This window comes from Palaemon carinicauda, chromosome 12 (assembly GCF_036898095.1).
Source record: "Palaemon carinicauda isolate YSFRI2023 chromosome 12, ASM3689809v2, whole genome shotgun sequence".
NCBI classification, from domain to species: Eukaryota; Metazoa; Arthropoda; class Malacostraca; order Decapoda; family Palaemonidae; genus Palaemon; species Palaemon carinicauda.
In genome coordinates, this window is record NC_090736.1 from 153,379,431 (window position 1) to 153,402,660 (window position 23,230).

At 36.3% G+C, this 23,230-nt stretch overlaps 2 protein-coding genes across 2 annotated transcripts in view; one reads left to right on the forward strand and one right to left on the reverse strand.

Moving 5' to 3' along the window:
- Positions 1-23,230, reverse strand: part of LOC137651338 (F-box only protein 32-like) — a 203,417-nt gene that overhangs the window by 121,649 nt on the left and 58,538 nt on the right. The window lies entirely within an intron of this gene.
- LOC137650449 (argininosuccinate lyase-like) overlaps positions 1-23,230 on the forward strand; it is an 87,309-nt gene that overhangs the window by 32,928 nt on the left and 31,151 nt on the right. The window contains exon 5 of the mRNA XM_068383675.1: positions 4,655-4,755. Coding sequence (XP_068239776.1) covers positions 4,655-4,755 — 101 coding nt within the window. The remainder of the gene's footprint in view (positions 1-4,654; positions 4,756-23,230) is intronic.

Consider the following 23,230-nt stretch of genomic DNA (forward strand, 5'->3'; position numbering starts at 1 on the left):
GTCTGAAGCTTTATGGTGTTCAGTTAAGAAACCATCTTTGCCTATGTCAAAGAATGCTTTATCCTATTTTATCAGACTGTTAATACGAGAAGCTCATTCCCATCTGAATGAGGAAGACCAAGCTTTGCTGAAGGTAAGGACACACGAAGTTAGAGCTGTCGCAACTTCCGTGGCCTTTAAACAAAATAGATCTCTGCGAAGTATAATCGACGCAACCTATTGGAAAAGCAAGTCAGTGTTCGCGTCTTTTTATCTTAAGGATGTCCAGTCTCTTTACGAGAACTGCTACACTCTGGGACCATTCGTAGCAGCGAGTGCAGTAGTGGGTGAGGGCTCAACCACTACAATTCCCTAATTCCATAACCTTTTTAATCTTTCTCTTGAAATGTTTTTATTGTTGTTTTTGGGTTGTCCGGAAGGCTAAGAAGCCTTTCGCATCCTAGTTGATTTGGCGGGTGGTCAAAGTCATTTCTTGAGAAGCGCCTAGATTAGAGGTTTTGATGAGGTCCTGTTGTATGGGTTGCAACCCTTGATACTTCAGCTCCTAGGGGTCGCTCCGCATCCTAAGAGGATCGCGAGGCTCCGTAAGGAAGACGTACTTAAAAAGGCAGAGTAATTGTTCAAGTCGACTTCCTTACCAGGTACCTATTTATTTTGTTTAGTTATTTTGATAACTTCTAAAATGAAATAAAAATTCTTAGCTCATATGATGTAAACATATTTTGCTGGTCTCTACCCACCCCCCTGGGTGTGAATCAGCTATTATAATCACCGGCTAAGTTAAATATTGAAAAATGTTATTTTGATAATAAAATAAATTTTTGAATATACTTACCCGGTGATTATAAATTAAAGGACCCTCCCTTCCTCCCCAATAGAGACACAGTGGACCGAGGAGAAAATTGAGTTCTTTGTTTACAATGAGTACTGGGTATCTGAACGACAGATGGCGCTGTTGAGTACACCCCCTACCTGTGTAGCGATCGCTGGCGAATTTTTCCGTAGAGTTTTTCTGTCGAGCAACAGAGTTGCAGCTATTATAATCACCGGGTAAGTATATTCAAAAATTTATTTTATTATCAAAATAACATTTTTCAAATGTCTGATTCTTACCATTGCTTCATCAAGAAGTATTTGCACACAACTGTAATATTAGAATGTCTTCATGTGCCCTTCGGAAAGTGATTTCATAAGTATCGACTATAACGATGAAAATGATGTATGTAATAACAAGATTATAAGAGCTGGAAAATAATCCTTCGTGATTCCAACAACTTGGAGAGGGACTTTATAACCCTTCAGTAAAATTATGAGATGAGAATAATAAGATAAGCCATTTTATTGATGATGTAAATAATAAATAGGAAGAATATAATGAAGATTGAAATATCATTATACTGGAAAACAATTTTGTAGAAAGTGTATTCAACCCAAGTCATGACTTTTTTGACATGATTAAAATTCCCATGGTTATAAATCATAACTGCCTATAAAATGATAACTACAAAATGAGAGGAAAATAATAGGGCCAACAGGGAATAGTGACCATCGTTAGGCATGGTTAACCTTTTATGGATAGAAATGGCCCTTATAATCCAAGGTGAAAGTTGGGTGTGCAAGTCCCATAACAGATATATGTTTGGTTTACAAGAAAAAGTCTCTATTCCCTAGTCCCAACACATTTAGTTATATAACAAATAAAAGATTTATGAAAAACATATAGTACAGTTGATAGATTCATAAAAAATCAACCTTATCAAACTCATTTACACATACGCAGGCACGCACACGCATGACGAAGGAATACCTTATATTTGACGTAATTGCTAATTGATCCTCAAAGACTTAACTGTAAAGGCTAGGTTTTCCCATCTTCAAAAAACCTTTTTTTTTTTTATAGTTAGATGCTGCATGATCCCAAGGGTTAGTACCAGATCGTAAAAAGGTAGACTTGCGAGCCACAAGGGTCATGTTATTTATAACCAAACATACATTTAGTTCACGCTTACATTGTGGTCCGGAGATTTGTATGATTGTCCTTGGATTTTAGTGCTGCCTTTGACCATGTTAATTACAAGGCCCTTCTTTTCAAACTCATAGGTGGGAGTTAGTGGGATTTTTGTTAGCATTATTATTGAAATTTTAAGTAGCAGATTACAAAGAAAACTTATTGATGGGCTCTATAGTGAGTATAGAAATGTGATATATGGTTTTTCTCAGGGTAGTTTTTTTGGCCAATTATTTTCCTTACTATACAGTATATACATAGTTTGGCAAAAAAAAAAAAAAAAAAAAATCAATGGATTTGCAATTAATGCTACTCTCTTTGGATCAATTCCATTTCCTGAATGCAGATTTAGGGTTACTAAATCCCTTAATAGAGATCTAGCTAAAATTAATGCATGGTGAAAATTATAGGGCATGAAGCTGAACCCTAACAAAACTCAAATTATGATTGTAAGTAGATCAAGGACACTGGCTCCTCAACATACAAATCTCTGCATTGATAATGCTTCATTTACTATATACAATTTCCTTTTGAGAAACTCATTTGGTCCATTTCTTCTTCTGTTGCACAAAGTATTGGCTTATTGAGAAAATCTTGAGGATCTTGGAGAGCTAACTTTTTTGGAGAAGTCTTTTAATTCTTTTATTCTACCTTGTTTTGAATATTGTTCTCTTGTCTGATCTTCAGTTGCTGGTTCTCATCTTAATTTGTTGGACAAAAACTTGATGTCTATTAAATTACTCATTCCTGATACAGATATTAATCTCTGGGACCGTTGTTTAGTTAGTTCTTAGTGCATGTTGCATAAGATTTTTCATAAATCTGACCATCCTTTGGATTAGGGTCTTCCTAGAATGCACCATCTAGTATGTCATACTAGGTATGCATTTAATTCTAACTGCCATGCCTTCTCCATCAGAAGGCTCAATACTGCACAGTATTGTAGAAGTTTTATTCCAACTATGACTAGATTGTGGAATGGCAGTTGAATTGGTGGAACTTCGGAAGTTCAAATTTTCTGCAAATTTTTTTCTGTTGAACAGGCTGACATAAGTCTCTCTTCATCCATCCATCTACCAATTTTGTGGGGTAGCCGACAGAAAAAAAAAGAATAAAATGGGACTTTTCTTTACTTTGCTCCTCTCAGCCTCACGAGGGACTCAGTTGAGTTTGGTCGGTACTGCTAGGGTGCCACAGCCCGCCCTCCCCCTTTATCCACCACACATGAAGTTTCATAATATTATGCTGAATCTCCTACTGCTGCTACTCAAGCAATCACCATGGCAACATGAGGAAGCAGGAGTGCTTACTGGAACTGCGTCACAATCGCTCGCCCTTCATTCCTATTTCTGGCACACACTTTTGCCTCTCTCACTTCTATCCTATCACCTAGCGCTTTCTTCACTCCATCCCTCCGTCTAAACCTTGGGCTTCCTCTTGTACTTCTCCCATCAACTCTTGCATTCATCACCTTCTTCAGCAGGCTGCAGCATCAATGACCTTAGATATCAGTATGCCAGAAAACTTCAAATTAATCAGCAGGCTGCCATTATCCATTCTCTACATAGCCAAACCACCTCAACATATTCATATCCACTCTGCTAAAGAATTTCTTACACCCGAAGAATTTCTTACACCCGTTCTCACTCTCACTTCTTCATTCTTAACCATATCTAATCGAGATACATCAGCCATACTCCTCAAACACTTCATTTCGAACACATTCAATTTTTGTCTCCGTCACTTTCGTTCCCCACAACTCCAATCCATACATCATATTTGGTACAGTCACTTTCACATAAAGAATTCTCTTTATATATATTACATATCTATTTTGGCAAAGTTCTGGAAAGCCTCAGGTTTAGGTTTGCAAAGTAACTGCCATTGGTGAGGTGTCGCTCTGTGATCCCGAGAGGGCATATACACAGCTGGGTTGCATCCTGTCTTATACTTTTCATCTAATCCCTTTTCATCTCCTATTATTTTTTCCTTGTTCTAATTTTCATCTTGTTTATGAACAAAATTCTTTGTAGGAGAATTAAGTCTTAGGAATAAGAATTGGTGGTTTTTCAAAGGTATTGTAAAATACTAATATCATGTTTTTGACATTTTTTTACTCAGGGTTATTGATAATTGAATCAATCATTGTAATGGTTTTATTTTAAGAATTTAAAAACAGCTTTATCAAATCATTTTTATAGCTACTTGGATTATTCATTGTTGCACGTTCACATATATCAAATGGTAAGGCACAAAGATAACATACAGATTTAAAAACAGTGACATTTATATTCCATTTGACATCTGGTTTATTTATGTTTCCAGAGGAGCTTATGCACTTAATCCCTCTTCCAGAAAATTTGTTCTGAACATTCTTGTCTTTTATCAAGCTTCACTGCTGTCTAGTTAGGAAAAATAGAATCGCTAGTTCAGAGTTTAATTTGATTATGCTACGAAGTGTAAAATAGTTTTACGAAATATTCTATATTGTCAGTGTTGCATAAATAAAAGTTATACAGACATGTTGTATATTCCCTGAGACATCTTTCATGTACAGTATATCAGGTGCTGCAACTGATGGATACAGCAGCTTATGTAATCATATTTACTCTACTTGACACTCAGTCTGTTCACTCATTTTTCCAGGTATTAGTGGAAAGAGCAGAAAATGAAAAAGATATTCTGATGCCTGGCTACACCCACCTGCAGAGAGCTCAACCAATTCGATGGTCCCATTGGCTCCTCAGGTAATTTTAATGATAGTTTGAGAGGTTTAATATAGTGAAATCTTATGATTATGGAGGCAATAGGGTTTTGGGGCCCATTACCTGTATGAGATCACCACCTCCAGTGGTAAGAATAGTATAGCACACAATAGACCATACTAAAGATTCTATGTAGCATTCCTCTAGTTCCTAGATGCAACAATTCTTCCTCGCTTATTGTGACAGTTTTGTCCCATTTATCTGTCCAATTCCTTTCTACAATCACTCCAGTTCTCATCTCTGGTTTGAAAATAGATACTTATGGCTAGCCATATTAGTATCAAGTAAAGTGACTCACTGATGTGGGGAAACTATTTTAATATTAATGGCAGACCTATTTTTGGAAAAAATACTGTTGTAATTGATGAAAGAGCTATATATACTGTATGTATATATGTCACAGTATTGGTATTATTAGCATGAATCTTACCTTGTAGTCGTCATGCTAATATTATCATAGCTACTGGCTTCAGTGATGATAGCATGATGGCTACAATATAAATATTAAAATAATAAAATATATTAATAACAATCTATTGTTTACTCACCATCGTCTCAATTTCTGGAAAGCTATCGGTGTTTCAAATCTTGAGATTTTACATTAATGTCCTAAAAGTTTTCTTTTTGTAGTCTTTACATGCTGTGAGTAATGGTCGTAGGTGATAGTATATTCAGTGTAAAAGTTATGATCACATTCTAAATCTTTTATCACTGTTTTACACTCTGTACGATACTTAGATGATCTGTGATATTGGGATCTAATGGGTGAATGTTTTCACAAAATAAAAGATTTTTTTTTTCACATTGTAATGAGTGACGTTAACCCTTCTCTTTCAGCATTTTTAGTGAACTTCTTCCTTTGGTGAGCTAATGTACCATGCAGCTGGTGGTTGGTGAGAATAATTATCCTGTTAACTTATGTTCCTCCAGGACTGATTACTTGCTTGTGGTTTGATCTTGGCCAGGTTTTTTTTAAACAAGCATGTCAGATGTACATTGAATACTTTTAGAAATACTTTTATTAATTATTGATCGCTTTTATTTTTCTGTAGTTTTTGTGTTTTCTTAGATAAAGGGGTAGACTGTTATGGTATTTTAGTACAGTATTTGTTGCATGTAGACTACACTTTTTCTTTTGTTGGTAGATGTGCATGTGTTCTGTTAATGTCTGCCTTTAGGTTAGAGTAAAAACTGGGACTTTACATCTAATTCCTTTATCTGCCTCACTTTACATAAAAATTATGATTCTAATGAGATAAGGAGATCTTGAATGTAATATTGAAACATTCACTATGTGCTTTTATCAGTTTAATATTATTATTATTATTATTATTATTACTATCCAAGCTACAACCCTAGTTGGAAAAGCAAGATGCTATAAGCCCAGGGGCTCCAACAGGGAAAAATAGCCCAGTGAGGAAAAGAAATAAGGAAATAAATAAATGAAGAGAACAAATTAACAATAAATCATTCTAAAAACAGTAACAACGTCAAAACAGACATGTCATATATAAACTATTAACAGCATCAAAAACAAATATGTCATAAATAAACTATAAAAAGACTCATGTCCGCCTGGTCAACAAAAAAGCATTTGCTCCAACTTTGAACTTTTGAAGTTCTACTGATTCAACCACCCGATTAGGAAGATCATTCCACAACTTGGTAACAGCTGGAATAAAACTTCTAGAGTACTGCGTAGTATTGAGTCTCGTGATGGAGAAGGCCTGGCTATTAGAATTAACTGCCTGCCTAGTATTACGAACAGGATAGAATTGTCCAGGGAGATCTGAATATAAAGGATGGTCAGAGTTATGAAAAATCTTATGCAACATGCATAATGAACTAATTGAACGACGGTGCCAGAGATTAATATCTAGATCAGGAATAAGAAATTTAATAGACCGTAAGTTTCTGTCCAACAAATTAAGATGAGAATCAGCAGCTGAAGACCAAACAGGAGAACAATACTCAAAACAAGGTAGAATGAAAGAATTAAAACACTTCTTCAGAATAGATTGATCACCGAAAATCTTGAAAGACTTTCTCAATAAGCCTATTTTTTGTGCAATTGAAGAAGACACAGACCTTATATGTTTCTCAAAAGTAAATTTACTGTCGAGAATCACACCTAAAATTTTGAAAGAGTCATACATATTTAAAGAAACATTATCAATACTGAGATCCGGATGTTGAGGAGCCACCGTCCTTGACCTACTTACAATCATACTTTGAGTTTTGTTAGGATTCAACTTCATACCCCATAATTTGCACCATGCACTAATTCTAGCTAAATCTCTATTAAGGGATTCACCAACCCTAGATCTACATTCAGGGGATGGAATTGATGCAAAGAGAGTAGCATCATCTGCATATGCAACAAGCTTGTTTTCTAGGCCAAACCACATGTCATGTGTATATGTAATATTTAGAATAGTAATATTACATGTTTAAAACAAATGACGTAATATGTCATGTTGGTTGGAAGAGCTGGCCGTGAGATTTGCTATGGTCAACTCAAATTGTGTACAGGATGTAAGATGCTAAGTTGTCATTCTTTCTTAGTGTCAACACATTATCTCTTCGTGTGAAAGTTTGTGACGTCACCGGATGCAGGTGTCTTCCGATTCCGTCACTTATCCAAATTAAAGCAAGTGTACGATTTTTGGGATATCAGTAATTTGTTGAGTTCATATCAAAACTTCACCAGAATTGGTCATGTGGACCAACACAGCTTCCTCCAGTGATGGAGATGTTTAACTCAGTTGTTATTCACAATAAAACTTAAAAACTACTAAAATGTGTTCAGTAAACCATTCAAATACATTTGAAAACAACTCATACTCAAATGTGTGCTTAAGACAGTAGCACACCAATAAATGGTGGCAGCGATTAAACTCAAAGACAGCGGTTAAACTCTAAGAATTAGAGAAATATCTTCAAGACTTCAAAATAAATAGCTGTAAAACCAGAGATATATCTTCAAGACTTCAACATAAAAGCTGTAAAACCAAAGAATGATCTTCAAGACTTCAAAATAAAAGCTGTAATACCTGATAAAGATCTTCAAGAACTCAGAACTATCTACAAAAATCTACAATTTTGACTAAGTCCAACGGAAATGCTAACACCAACATATGTTAGTATACAAATAGAATCTTCAATCAACATCCTAGGAAACCCAAGGACTGGCATTCAACTATTGCAAAACATATCCAGGAAGACCTACATTCTACAAGAAACTAGAACGAGACATCGCTAACAAAACATCAAGAGAGAGAGAGAGAGAGACGACTCGACTTCATATATAAGCTAAGTACAAAGATTTTGTATTCATTTCAGTTTGTGCAGTGAAGTGTAGTTATCACAAGTCGTTAGTCAATTATTACTGGGGTGAGTGAATTCCTAAACTTTGTTATAAGAAACTCCGAATTCTCATTTAGAATTTTTCTTTCTTTGTGCTAATTCCTTTTTCTTTCATAAACTCTTGGGGGGAAATGTATTGGGATTAGTAACATTGTTGGGGGAATTTTATTATACATATGCGTTTACGCAGTGGGCGTCTGTACTCATATAGATATTTTGATAGGATTGAAAGGGGTCAAAGAGATAGAAAAAAAAAGAATACAGCAGTCATGGCTCCTCCTGTCAGCCCTACCCCTGGACCTAGTGGTGTAGGCCAGGCTAATCCTCCTCCAATTGTGACGCTTGTAAATGCCAGGTCAGCAATCCTTCCTTTTCAAGGCCGTGTCAACGGGTTCTTGCCACAAAATGTGGAGTCATGGATTTCATCCGTTGATGCCCATTTAAATGCCAAACAAATCGTAGGTCCTTTTGTACAATTACAAGAAGCTAAAAGTTTTATAGATTTTTCTAAGGGGGATGCGAGTGCGTATTTAAGAGGTGTTTCATTTCAGGAAGCAGTTACTTGGGATGATTTCAAAGTTAGGTTACGCGCGATCTATGGGGGTGAGGAAGCTTTGGATGTAGTGTTAACGTTACGAAATACACTTAATCAAGCCACTATGAATCGGCTTAATGTTGTTGAGAGAGCAGCTCTCATAGCTGATAGGCTTAACGAATATCAGGACATTTTAGGTAATTCCACTTGGGTTACTAACGATAATATCTCCGTGAAAGATTTTTTACGATTAATGTATTTAACTTGCATGACACTTATGTTGCCTGAAGCTTTAGTGCGGTGCTTTGATAAGAAGTTAATGCCTGCAAGTACGGAATTGGATGTCTATAAACAGATAAAGAAACACATGTCCAAGTGTCCAGATCTCGATCCCGTGTTAACTCAAGTTTTTGCTAAGAATGAAACAAAACCACAAACAGTGAACGTAATTAATAATCCAGTAGCGGGAGTGACGTGTTACAACTGCAAACGTCAAGGTCACATAAGCGCAGACTGTAGAACGAAATTTTGTTCAGTTCACAACACAGGATCACATTCTTATAGTCAATGTTACGCGCGTAAGACACAACAATATCCTAGAAATACACAGTCAATTCCACAGTCAGTTCCATATGGAAATAAAAAGAAAAATCCTCATTTTAACAATAAGAAGAAACAACAAAATGTCAATGCAGTTCAGAGTCCGAAACAAACAAACACTTCTTCAAATATCGCTGAGCCTGGGCCGTCAAACCAGACCTCGCAAAGTCAGCCTAATTTTCAGAATGTGCAGAGCAAAGCAAATACCACATAGTTAACTCTAGAGGGGAAGAGAGTGATGTTGGGTCAAGGTCATTTATGTCAACATCAATAGTATTGAATAATCAATTTAATGTTTTATCAGATAATTGTGAGACAATAGATTTTCCTATGAAACACACGGCCGAATTAAGTAAAACAGTGCATGCTCCCGTAGATTTGCAACGAATTCATACAATAATAAGCCAAAATGAGTTACGGCCAACCTTATATGCTGTAAATTTAGAACACAAATCCTTTACGTTATTTTTTGACTCTGGTAGTCCACGTAATATTATGGATTTGAAGACGCATCATTTGTTGTTTTCGAACTTTCCGATTGAAAAATCAGGAATCAGACTTTCAGGTATAGGAAATAATGAATTAAACGTCATAGGCATAACTCATATTCAGTTCAGAGTCGGTAATCGCACGTTTGCCGATACATTTGTTGTTGTGAAAAACATTAATATGTATCCAGCTGTAATTATAGGATACCCATCTATGGGAAATCAAAACATTATCTTAGCTCCTGCAAAGCACGGCGTGTATATCAAAGGGAAATTCTATAAGTCTTCTGATACTTTAAAGTCAGTTTTGGATAAAAAGGAGACGACAAATGTAACCGTAACGTACGTTGAAGAACCAATAACTTGTCTCACTAATAAAGAAATAATACACGCGACCCAGCAGAATTCTCGTTCACCCGTAATATCATCTTGCACGCAATATATCGAACCAAACATACCTTCGAATTTAATAGTGCAAATAAAGAAAACACTACCGGGATCTGAAATATTAATCCTTTCCGATACTTTGAAAACCAACGGATTGTCTGTCACACAAGCTATTTATACAGTAGGCTCACATCAGCAATGTAATATCGAAGTCTGTAATCATTTAAATAACACTTTAGTAATTCACAAAAATCAACATATCTTGGATGTAGAAGTTTATAAACATCGTATTCTTACCGTTGCTGAAATCAATCACTCTAAATCAGTTGCGGATGAATCCCTTTTACGATCTATTAAAAATAAAATCAGTAAGGACATTCAAGACGAAGAAATTCAGCAGAAAATTTTTGAACTTTTAAATAAATATACAGATGTCTTTTCCACTACGGATGGATCCTTAGGAAAAACAGATGTGATCGAGCATCAAATAAGGTTAAAAGACAAACAGAAAATTATATATGTACCCTCGTACAGACTCCCTATGAAATTCCAGAATGAAATAAATGATGAAGTAGGTAAAATGTTAGAGGAAGGAGTCATTAGAAAATCAAATAGCCCTTATAATTTTCCTTTAATAGTTGTACCGAAAAAAGATCGAACATGGCGTATCTGCGTCGACTTTCGTCGTCTAAACGAGGAAACGATCCCTGATCGATTCCCAGTGCCATGTACTGACGATATTTTGTCTTTGTTAGGTCAGAATAAATATTTTACCAGTTTGGACTTACTTAAAGGCTTTCACCAGATATCATTAGAAGAAGATAGTATCCCATACACAGCCTTCAGCACAGCCAGGGGACATTATGAATTTTTACGGATGCCTTTTGGTTTACGTTGTGCTCCTATAACATTTACAAGAATGATTAACATAGTGTTTGGAGACTTGTTAGGGGATATATTGCATGCCTATATGGATGATCTTGTAATCTTTTCCAACACCTTAGAGGAACATCTACGTAAGTTAGAACTAGTACTACAGAGATTAAGACAACATAACTTAAGGGTAAAGATTAGTAAGTGTGAATTTTTCAAAACAGAATTGATATATTTGGGTTTCATGGTGTCAAGCCAAGGTCTTAAAGTAGTCCATGATAAGGTGTCGGCTATACGTAATTTTCCCATACCTACTAATGTCAAGGGAATACAGCAATTTCTGGGTTGTAGTGGATATTACAGGCGTTTTATACGCAACTATTCAATAATAGCCGCTCCTTTAACTGATCTTACAAAGAAGGGCGTAGATTTCATATGGTCTGAGCAACATCAACAGGCGTTTAATACTTTGAAAGATGAATTGTGTAGTTCTCCTATCTTAAAATTTCCTGACTTCGGTAAGGAATTCTTCATTGCAACAGACGCCTCAGACTTAGGAGTAGGAGGGGTATTGCTTCAGCAATATGATAAACAGTTTTTCCCGATAGCTTTCTATTCTCGAAAATTGAGAACTTCCGAAAGTAAGTATGCAGTAATAGACAAGGAAGGACTAGCTATTGTTAATTCGCTAGTGCATTTTAAGTTCATAATTTACGGTTATCCCGTTAAGGTTCTTACTGACCATAAACCACTAACAGAGTTCTTTAAAGGCTTCAATCACAGCCCTAAACGAACTCGGTGGCATTTAATCATTCAAGATTTTGGCGCAAGAATCGGGTATTTACCTGGGAAAGCAAATATCATTGCGGATGCATTATCACGCAACCCCGTGTCATCTTGTACGGAGTCTTTAGCTGAATTAATAGATATATCAACATCCATGCCTATTGTAAAAACAATATCTGAACAAGAAGATTTAGGCTGGAGTGCTGAATTGTTACAGACTGAGCAAAGAAAAGATCAGAAAATAGAAACAATTATAAATGCTTTGAAAGGCAATCATAAAGAAAAAGAATATATAAAGTATAAGCAGCAGAATTATGTAATCAAAGATAATATTCTGTGTAGGACTGTGACAAGGAAAACCCGCAATACACCACATGTAACTAACGACCAGGTAGTAGTACCAAACTCACTTGTTTCCACTGTCCTGAATTGGTTGCATTCAAATCCATTACATGGACACCCTGGGTTCTCATTAATGTCACAGAAAGCCAAATCATTGTTTTATTGGCATACAATGCTTACAGATATAAAAAGACACATAGCTAATTGTCGCACATGTCAGGAAAACAAAGGGCATACGAAAACACCTGTTAGCTTAGGAGCTTATCCTGTTCCCAATCAACCCTTTGAAAGAATACATTTAGATTTGTTAACAGGATTTTACGAGTCAGACAGAGGGAATAAGCACCTCTTAGTAATTATAGATGCTTTAACTCGATATACAGAACTAATAGCGCTTAAAACTAAAACTGCGATTGAATGCGCTAGGAAGTTTTACGAGTGTTACATTTGTAAACATGGAATTCCACACATGATAATCTCAGACTCGGGTGGTGAATTTAATAATCACTTTCTTATCTCATTGTGTGAATTCCTCAACATAAAGAAGGTTAATACCATGATATATCACCCAGAGTCGAATGGGCTAGTGGAAAGAGCAAATAGGAAGATATTAAATATATTAAGGGTAACACTAGGGGGATCAGACCCCAACTGGGATATTGCAATACCGGCGGCACTGAGTACTCTGAATCATTCATATCATATATCAATTAAAATGTCACCGCATGAAGCATTGTATGGTACCCCAGTTAGAACACCTTTCCATGTATTAACGCCTACAACTAATCTATCAAATCCTTTAAAAGAATGTATAAATGCAAGTATAAGTCGATATGATATCCTTCGAAAGAATTTAGAAGAATCACAAATCATAATGAAAAGGAATCATGATAAAATAGCGAAACCAACTAAAACATATACCGTGGGTGATAACATCTATATTCAAATCAATGTCAGAAAAGGGCTCAACTATAAACTAACACCTAAGTTTGAAGGCCCATTTAACATTTTGGAAATATTAACGGCCAATAGGTTTAGAATTCAAAACGTAGCCCAACCCACGGATGAGAGAATAGTACCATTGTCTCACATAAGAAATTAAAAAGAAGTGAGAAAAAATTTTAATTTTTGTAACTAAAAAGTTTTCTTTTTAATACAGGCGTAATTACATATATTTATTCTCGTTACAGGTTTCCAAGATGAATTTTTTGTTGTTGGGAGTGATATTGTTCGCTCAGACATTTTTTTCGTATGGGATGAGTTCTAAGACTAAGAATATATATTTTAAATATGGAAATATAGTTGAAAGACAAGAAGACATTTTTATTACGTCAACCAACGTAATTGTCGAAGTGCATATGCAAGCAATTTTTCTTCAAGAGAATGATGTCACTAGCTTAAGAACCGCCATTTCAAGGTTTTCTGCATCATTGGATGAGTTGTATAGGAGACATTTTCATTTGACTACTAAGAGTTTGCTTGGATCAACATTAAAAGTTGCAGAGATGCTATCTGATGACTTAAAAAATAAGACTGGAGAGACAGGATCTTTGGCTTATGACCTTTTGATGTGGACTGTAGGACACGAACAAAAAGAAAGACGGAATCCGTTCATTTATGCTGCATTAAGCATCTTTGGGTCTGTTGCAAGTTTAGGTTTAGGACTTTCCAATCGTCTTAAAATTAGTAATCAAAATAAGAAAATTGAGTTCTTGACTCATAAAGATGAATTGATTATGTCAGAACTAAGGGATCAGTTAGCTTCAATCAATAAAATTATGGATTTGTTAAATGAACATTCAGATAATATCGTTCAAATTATGGAAGTACAGGATTTGTTAGCAACATTAACGTATTATGATTCAAAGATAGATCACATACATAACAGAATTGCACATTTCATTGAGAAATCCAAGGATTATGTAGAAGCTATCACGTTAGCAACTAAAGGTGTATTGTCGCCCCATTTGTTGCCTATACGTTACTTAAAATTGGTTCTGGAGAACACTAGGGATAAACTAGGCTATGTTCCTTTGTTAGACGAACATAGGTTAGAATTTTATTACAGCCTAATTACAGTAAACGTAGATAATAACAAGGTTAGGATTACAATTCCCTTTGATTCTTCTGATGCCTGGCAATCTTACAGGATATCACCATTTCCGACTTTCATGACGAATCACTCAAATCCAGTAATATCCAGTTTGACAGGACACGTATTGATTTCCCCAGACAAGGAAACATATACGGTCATTAAAGACTTAAATCAATTAACTCACTGTTCAGACGCAATGGATAGAAAAATATGTACAGCTGACTCATTTTAATTCCGTAAAAACTTGATGGATTCATGCGAGTTAGGTATAGTGCTAGACGGTGCTCTCTCCCATACAAGTGAAAATTGTCTGGATAAGCTTTATCCCTTTGACAATAAAGAATTCAATTGCAGACTAAATAATGGCTCGTGGATACGATACGACAAGGACGGCTTCAATGTATCATGCCCTGACGGATCCACATCATTCAACCACATCTTCGTCGCAGCAGATGGCTGTATCGGGACTTCCCCGAATTCCATGGTGACTGGCCTACGGACAATCATCAGAGAACGAGCTTACTTCGCGAACTTCACGTGGACCTCTACAACGCCCGCACTTCCTCTCCCCTATAAAGGAAGTGTGGCGAAACGCTTAATGAAACTTACCGAAAAGGACCACCTGTCGCCGACTTACAAAGAGATTCTTCACCCTATATTACTAGCAGGTTTATTTGGAACGGCGTTAATTTTTATCGCCGTGAACATCCTTGTTTGGCGTAGGTTACGGCACAGCAAGCAGCTACAAAGGAACGAGTTGAATAGCCCTGACAATACCCCTTACTTGATCCAGTTCAAAGCTGTATGAGTGGCCACCTCATTCGCTAAGGGAGTAATTTGTCAGGATGATGTTTGTATGAAAAGCTGATTAGTACGCTAGTAATATGTAATTAAAGAAATTCTCTACATTTGCATTGTTAAAAATACATTTAAAAAAACATTTAAAAAAGTAAATAAAATAAAAAAGGATATAAATCATTTTTTTCTCTCGGCATCTAATAAAAATATATAAGCCGGAATGTTAAAAAAGAAAAGAGAAAAAAAAAAAAAAAAAAAAAAAAAAAATATATATAAGATATATAACAGAATCTATGGGCATCTAATAAAATGTATCAGCCCTATATACAAATATATATATATATATATATGTACGAAACCGTGGTACGTGTACGTACCAGGAATTTGTATTTGTGCACTAAAAATTGAGTATCTTGTTTCTGACAAAGGTAACAATTATTCTTTATCAAGTTACCGAATCATTTGTAAGTCAGAATTTGTTTTGTTTTTTGGTACCATGTAATCATTTGCTAGCAATGTACCATATATATGATCTTGGTTTTATCATGCATTTTTCTTTTTGCTTTGGTAATATCTTTTTTGTATGCATTATTGTTATTAGTTTTGATGTGCCTATTTGGACATTCGTCCTCAGTTGGATATAGCTAGTTTTGGACAATGAATGATACGTATGTCCAGTCACACCTAATAACCATGTTTCGGCTTGTTGTTAAATTTTTGTAAAAAAAAAAAAAATTGAGATAGCTGGCCGAGCTTATGTAATATTTAGAATAGTAATATTACATGTTTAAAACAAATGACGTAATATGTCATGTTGGTTGGAAGAGCTGGCCGTGAGATTTGCTATGGTCAACTCAAATTGTGTACAGGATGTAAGATGCTAAGTTGTCATTCTTTCTTAGTGTCAACACATTATCTCTTCGTGTGAAAGTTTGTGACGTCACCGGATGCAGGTGTCTTCCGATTCCGTCACTTATCCAAATTAAAGCAAGTGTACGATTTTTGGGATATCAGTAATTTGTTGAGTTCATATCAAAACTTCACCAGAATTGGTCATGTGGACCAACACAGCTTCCTCCAGTGATGGAGATGTTTAACTCAGTTGTTATTCACAATAAAACTTAAAAACTACTAAAATGTGTTCAGTAAACCATTCAAATACATTTGAAAACAACTCATACTCAAATGTGTGCTTAAGACAGTAGCACACCAATATATATAGTATGAAAAGTAATGGGCCTAGAACACTACCCTGTGGAACACCGGATATCACATTCCTATAATCACTATGGTGCCCATCAACAACAACTCTTTGAGATCTATTACTTAAAAAATCAATAATAATGCTAAGAAACAACCCACCCACTCCCAACTGTTTCAGTTTGAAAACAAGGGCCTCATGATTAACACGGTCAAAGGCAGCACTAAAATCAAGGCCAATCATACGAACTTCCCGACCACAATCAAGGGATTTCTGTACAGCATTGGAGATTGTAAGAAGGGCATCACATGCTCCAAGGCCTTTACGAAAACCAAATTGCAAACTAGGGAATAGATGATTACCTTCAGCAAACCTATTAAGACGTTTTGCCAGAAGACGTTCAAAAACTTTAGATAATATGGGAGTTATGGAAATTGGGCGGTAATCAGTGGGACTTGAGCTACCACAAACACATTTACATAGAGGAGTAACATTACCAATTCTCCAACTAGTGCTAAAAGCTCCTCTTCTTGCTAACTTGCGCAAAATAACAGATAACTTTGGAGCTAAGAAATCTGCTGTCTTTATAAAAAACAAAGGAAAAATACCATTTGGGTCTACACCTCCATAAGCATCAAGGTCCATCAACAGAGCTTTAATCTCACGAGATCGAAAAGCTAAACTAGTTAGTTTAGCCTCAGGAAAACAGGAATGAGGAAGTTCAAGTTTTTCATTACTCTGTTTACTGTCAAAAACATCAGCCAAAAGGGTTGCCTTTTCCTTTGGACAGTGAGTGACTGAGCCATCTGGTTTAAGTAAAGGAGGAACTGTTGCATCTACACCAAAGAGTGCAGATTTAAGGGTAGACCACCATTTATGTTCCTGAGTTGTACCAGAAAGTGTTTCTTTTATGGTTAAATTGTACTCCTTTTCAGTTGAGACATAAACTCTCTGAGCAAAAGCTCGAAGCTGAGTATAGTTGTTCCAGGTCAAATCTGATCTGTTCCCCTTCCAAAGATGATAGGCCTCCTGTTTCTCCAAATAAGCACGTCTACAATCATCATTGAACCACGGTTTGTCCTTCACTCGATACCTTAGCACACGAGAAGGGATACGCCTATCAATTATGTTGACTAGATTCTCATTCAAAGGGACAACAGGATCTACACTATTATATAATTGTGACCAATTCAAGCACAAAAGATCATGTAAAATCCCATTCCAGTCTGCTTGGGATTTCATATAAATTTTACAAGAATATGATATATCAGGGACAGGCTGCTCAGTCTTCACTAATAATGAAATCAAGGCATGATCAGATGTCCCGACTGGAGAACCAACCTTACTAGTTATAATATCAATCATTTATTTCTATGAACCTCCCATGATGTTCATATTGTTTCTCTATGTTTCTCTTTGGAAGCTCGGGTTCATCAACATTTACCTGTCAATTTTTTTTTTTTAATTTTCCAATTTTCTTTTCCTTCTAACCAGCTCATGCCTTTAGTAAAGTAATGCGATAAATGGTAAGATGCGAGTCTATAGTGTGTCGCTCTCTCTTTGTCTTCTAAATATTTGTGTCGCAACAGCCTGGCATACTACCCCTTCTCCAGATTGTTCAAGTTTTAGTTCATTTGGATATTTAAATATGTCTTCCTCTGAATTTATTACCAACCATCACGTTGTTTGTTCTAGGGAATTGTTTCGTGTTGATCATGATCCACTTTCTCTGTGTCCCATGTCAAGGACAATATTGCGATTTAAGTAACTGGTGTGAGGAGTACGAAGGCCTCTCAGTTCATCTTGTGGAAAATTATGTTTCTATGGTAGCTCTCCAAGTGGGAAGTTCCAAACTTGTTGATTATAACAGGAACCCACATGATTCAGCAACTTATCTAATAAGTAAGTTTTGTTTTGAAGTTTCTCCATCATCCTCTCATACAAGGAGGAAGGTGGCCAAATGTATGCAATCCATTTTCATAATGATCTTGCATTCAGACAACATTTCCTCCACACGAATATACGGTTTTCCTTCTCCATTTACCAGTCCTTGGTAGTGACCTAGCTTAACACCTGCCTCATCTTAGTAGCCAGGTCATTAGGAGGTTGATAGGAGTCATCACATTTGCTGCTGTACAGGACTAAACTGCTTTGGCATTTCCATAGATAGTAAAACATTTAAGAATGGGATTTGTATTCATGTAGGAACAAATCACAAATCTTGAAAGTAATTTGCAACAAATTATTCCTAGTACCCAAAGCTTTAAAGTGTTGGAGACCAGTTCTAGATGTGTTGGCCCTCAACAAATTTACAGTTCTCACAGTTTCCAATAGAAACACCCTTGACAGATCTATGGCACTTCGCCAATTTTGGGGGGTAGCTGGCATAAAAAGAAATAACAAAAGGGAACTTGTTTTACTTTTTGCTCTTCTCAGCCTGACGAGGGATTCAGTGAGTTTGGTTGGTACTGCCAGGATGCTGCAGCAAACCCTCCCCCGTTATCCACCACGAATGAAGCTTCATATGCTGAATCTCCTACTTCAACAGATAGTCCTTTTCCATTCTTTCTACATGGTCAAACCACCTCAACATATTCATACCCACTCTTTTTGCTAATTCATTTCTTATACCCATTCTCACCCTTACTACTTCGTTCCTAACCCTATCTAATCAAGATACTCCAGTCATACTCCTCAGACACTTCATCTCGAACACCATTTTCTGTCTCTGCGTCATTTCCATTCCCCACAACTCTGATCAATACATCACAGTTGGTACAATCACTTTCTCATACAAAACTCTCTACATTCATTCCTAACCCTCTATTCTTTACCACTCCCTTCACTGCCCCCCAACACTTTACACCCTTCATTCACACTCTGACAGATCCAGGAGCAATAAAAAAAAAAAAAAAAAAAAAAAAAAAAAAAAAAAAAAAAAAAAAAAAAAAAAAAAAAAAAAAAAAAAAGGTGGGAGGTTATCAACTGATCTATCTGTTGCATATTTTCACATTCCTATTCACCTCAATTCAAGGAAAGACCTATGTTTTGTACACAGGTCAAGGGTTTACCAATTCAAGTGCCTATGTTTCGGTCCCAGGACGGCCCCACAAGTATTCCTGGTGATTGTGGTTAAGTATTTGGTGATGAAAACTTCTTTTATACCTAAACAATAGGTTAATTTTAAGCGATTGTTGGAAAGAATTCAAATTCAGAACGTGTCATTGCTTAGGTTACTAGATCGATTGCGAATCCTGGTCAATTTGAAGGAGTCCTTTCTGGTTCTGATTCATATGATTCTTTATTTGGGAATGATAATATGGATAGTTCCTTTTTGGATGAGAAAAGGATTCAGTTATTTCTTTCTTTTTTTATTGAAAAAGTTCAAGATGTTGGAGCCCATGACAACCCATGTCAATGCAGATTTGTATAACTCTCCAAAGGACCATGGCTTTTCTTTAGATAAATTTGTTCTGATGGGACATCTAAAGAATAGGGTTTCCAATTTCATATCGATCTACATTGGAAAAGAATAAAGTTCTATTATAGTAATTAAAAACCAACTCCACCTGCTGAGTTGGTAGAAAGATTGCAAACAGTTATCAAGGAATTTCTTTGGAAATTAAGATGTCAGATCTTTCCCTGTTCTTAAATGCTTCACAGCACCAGACCTTTCTTTGTTCGGAAATGCTTCACAGCACCAGACCTTTCTTTGTTCGGAAATGCTTCACAGGAAGAATGCAGTGACACTAGATCATTTGCATCTAACAAGAAAATGGATTTCTCAAGAGTCATCTGTTCATATCAGTTTCTGAGAGCTACTAGCAATATTCAAGACGTATGGGCCAAGAGCCACTTGTGTTAGGAAAGACAGTATTGATATACATCCAAAACCAAGCGGGTACAAAGCCACAATCCTTGTACCGGATAGCGGAGGTGCTGTTAACATGGATAGATTTGAGATTGATAAGTCTTCTTCCACAGATTACCCCAGGGAAATTGAATATCTATCAGATCCGTCAAGCAGGTGGGGTCGGCGGAATGTAGACAAGTTTGCGACATCACTGAACAAAAAGATATAGGCATTTGGTTCACCTGTTTTGGATCCCTGAACATGGAAGATAGATACCTTGTTACAAGACTAGTCAAATTTGAACCTTTATGCATTTCCATCATTTGCTATGATTCAACAGATGATCAAGTTCAGGATTTCTACAAAAGGGAAGGATTCACAGATCTATGGGTCCCGTTGTCGTAGATTCCGAGTTTTTCACAACCAATCTGCTCAGACAACCAATTTCAAAGGTGATTTTCCCAAACTCTTCCATGCTACATGTAACTGCATGCAGACCTTCCACCATATCCTCAGAAGCAAAGGATTTTTGCAGTCCTATAGATTGTCTATGATGGGTTGTAAAAAGAATTCTACCAATACTCCTCATCCAAAGCAATAGAATGTCTATTTTGATTGGTGGAAATCTTGGAAGGTATCAGTGACTAGAACTAGGTTAGATAACTTCAAGTATTTAATGTTAATTCCATATGAAAATAAATTTGCTATTGTAGTTGTTTAGGTATATAGATTCATGAATACTGTAATTTGGTACTCAATCATCTGAGATTAGTTTCTATCAGTTTCAGGAATTATAGCAGATGTATTTAGGGCTTTTAGTATTGAAAGACCTCCAACAGGCAGGTCTGTTTTATGAAATTTAGATGTTGTTTTACAGTATTAAAAGGTTCAAAATTTAAACTGTTAGAAAAGCTCTTGCCTTTTTACCTCACGGCTAAAACGCTTTTTCTTTTGGCACTGGCTCCTGCTAAAGCCATAAGTGAAATGCAAGCACTATTTACTGAGGTTGAATTTGGGGAGCATAAGATGATTTTATCTCTCCTACATTCTTTCAGAGGAAAGAATGACTGTAAGGCTAGAGGCTTGCCACAAATTTTTCATGTCCCATGTTTAGAAATGAAGGAGAGTATTACAAAAGAAGATAGATTCATTTGGCATTAAGAGCTGTTCAGTGTTATTCAGGCAAAAGTAGGAATTGTCGTTAGTCCCAAATGGGAAGGCTTTTTGCATGGGGGAGAGAATGGGGAATTTTTATTTTGGAGTAGACATCGACACAGCTTCAAGTAGAAGCAATGTGAATATCACTACAGTAGTTTCGTAAGAATAATGATTGTGTACGTAAACATCTAATATTCAACTTCAGATTTTGGTTACTCTAACTCTAAAATCAACATTTGACTAAGGATATATTACTTTGCTTGAATAAAAAAAAAAAAAAAATAGTTTAAAATTTTCTGGAAATGCCTGAAGTGACTAATAGAGAATAAACATTGCCAATTCAAGTGATATCAGAGACTGATTAGAGTAGGTAGGGCCAAGATTTCCTTTTGAGTTCCAATTAGTCACCAGATTTTGCCTTGGTGTGCGTGAGGCGTGGCCTATTGAAGGGGAATTTTTCTTTTCGGGTATTGTCGCTTTTGAGTCTGCTTAGAAGACAAAGCAATGTGAACATTAAGGATGGTTCATAGAAATAAAGAGTGAGAGAGATAGTTGATTCACATCTTTTCTCTTTATAGAGAGAGCAATTTTGGTTGGTCTTTATTATAGATATATTTTGACACGATCTGCATGGTTTGATATAACAACAATAATGAAGTTTTTTATGATAATACAGATGATATGGATAAGTAAATTAAAGATGAAATATTAGAAAGTTTATTTTTCACAGGTTTTTTTTTTTTTTTTAACTAGTAAAATTGTTCTGATTCTAATGATTTTATTCGTCGTCGTCGGCGCCCACTCGTGTCCGAGTATTGGGTTCTGTCGTTAGCCATCAGCCTCCTATCTGAGAAAGAGATGAAGAGGGGTGGAGGAAACGACAGAATGCCAGTAGCTGGGTGTATTGTTTTGGGTGGTCGTGGCTTTGCAACGGCCACGCACACACACTTGGCCCACACCGTTTTCACCGCGGCTCAAGACATATGAGACAGGCGGCTTCTCTGATGTTGGTTGCATCGGGCTGCCGGGTTCTTGTTATGTCAAGGCCCGCCTTGTTGCCTGCCCGACAGGCATTGCCCTCTTCCGCCGGCGCTGGGAAGCTCTGCCGTTGGGGTCTTGTTTGGTTTGATTTTGGAGTTTTCCTTCTCCTAGCCTTTGCCTATCTTTAATAAAGGAGAAGGCCTATAGGGGGTTCCAGTCTTGGTCTGGTCTCTCAGAACTGGCCTTAGCGGTATGGTTGAGCCTGACAGGGTGGATAAACTACCCCACCGCCATTGCCCAGCCCATTATTGAGACACTCAAGCCCCTCTACTGCAGCAAAGTGCTGGACCATCAGAGGGGAATGATTTTATTAGGTCTTGTATAATATTGTAGGATGACTTGAGAAAAAGTTATTCAGAATTAGAGATTCATTTGTTTAGTCCTATTTTTTTATATTTTCCCTTGATTGTTTAGCAAGTACATTGTAGGTTTTCCTTACATTATTAAAATCACAAAGAAAGATCTACCATTGAGTGACTTGTAGTTGCAAATTATTGTTTCGTCAGATGATGAGACAGGAAATGATCAAGGACTGATACAAGCATCAGCAGTGTCAAAGTAAAAGTTGCAGTCCTTCTTGTTCATTGCACTCGTATTTCATAGTTTTACTCTAATTAAAAGGCGTCATATCAAGAAAAAGGTAAAGTTAGGTAGGCAGAATGAAAATTAAGAAAATTAAATTTATCGTTGTAGTTTTATTGATACCCTACCATCAGCTTTCTCCATACTGTATACGGTACCTTGCAATTGCTCAGGGGTAGATCTTTCAATAGCCAATAGCTCTAGGAAGCCTTATAAAGTTGTGAAAACATCTGTTTATGAAAAAAAAGCTTTATTTTTTCTGTCTTATTATATTGACGACATATGCCGTACAGTATTCTCACCACTATCCTTGGTAGAGTGACTTTTTTTTCTGCCTATCAAGGCTTCACAG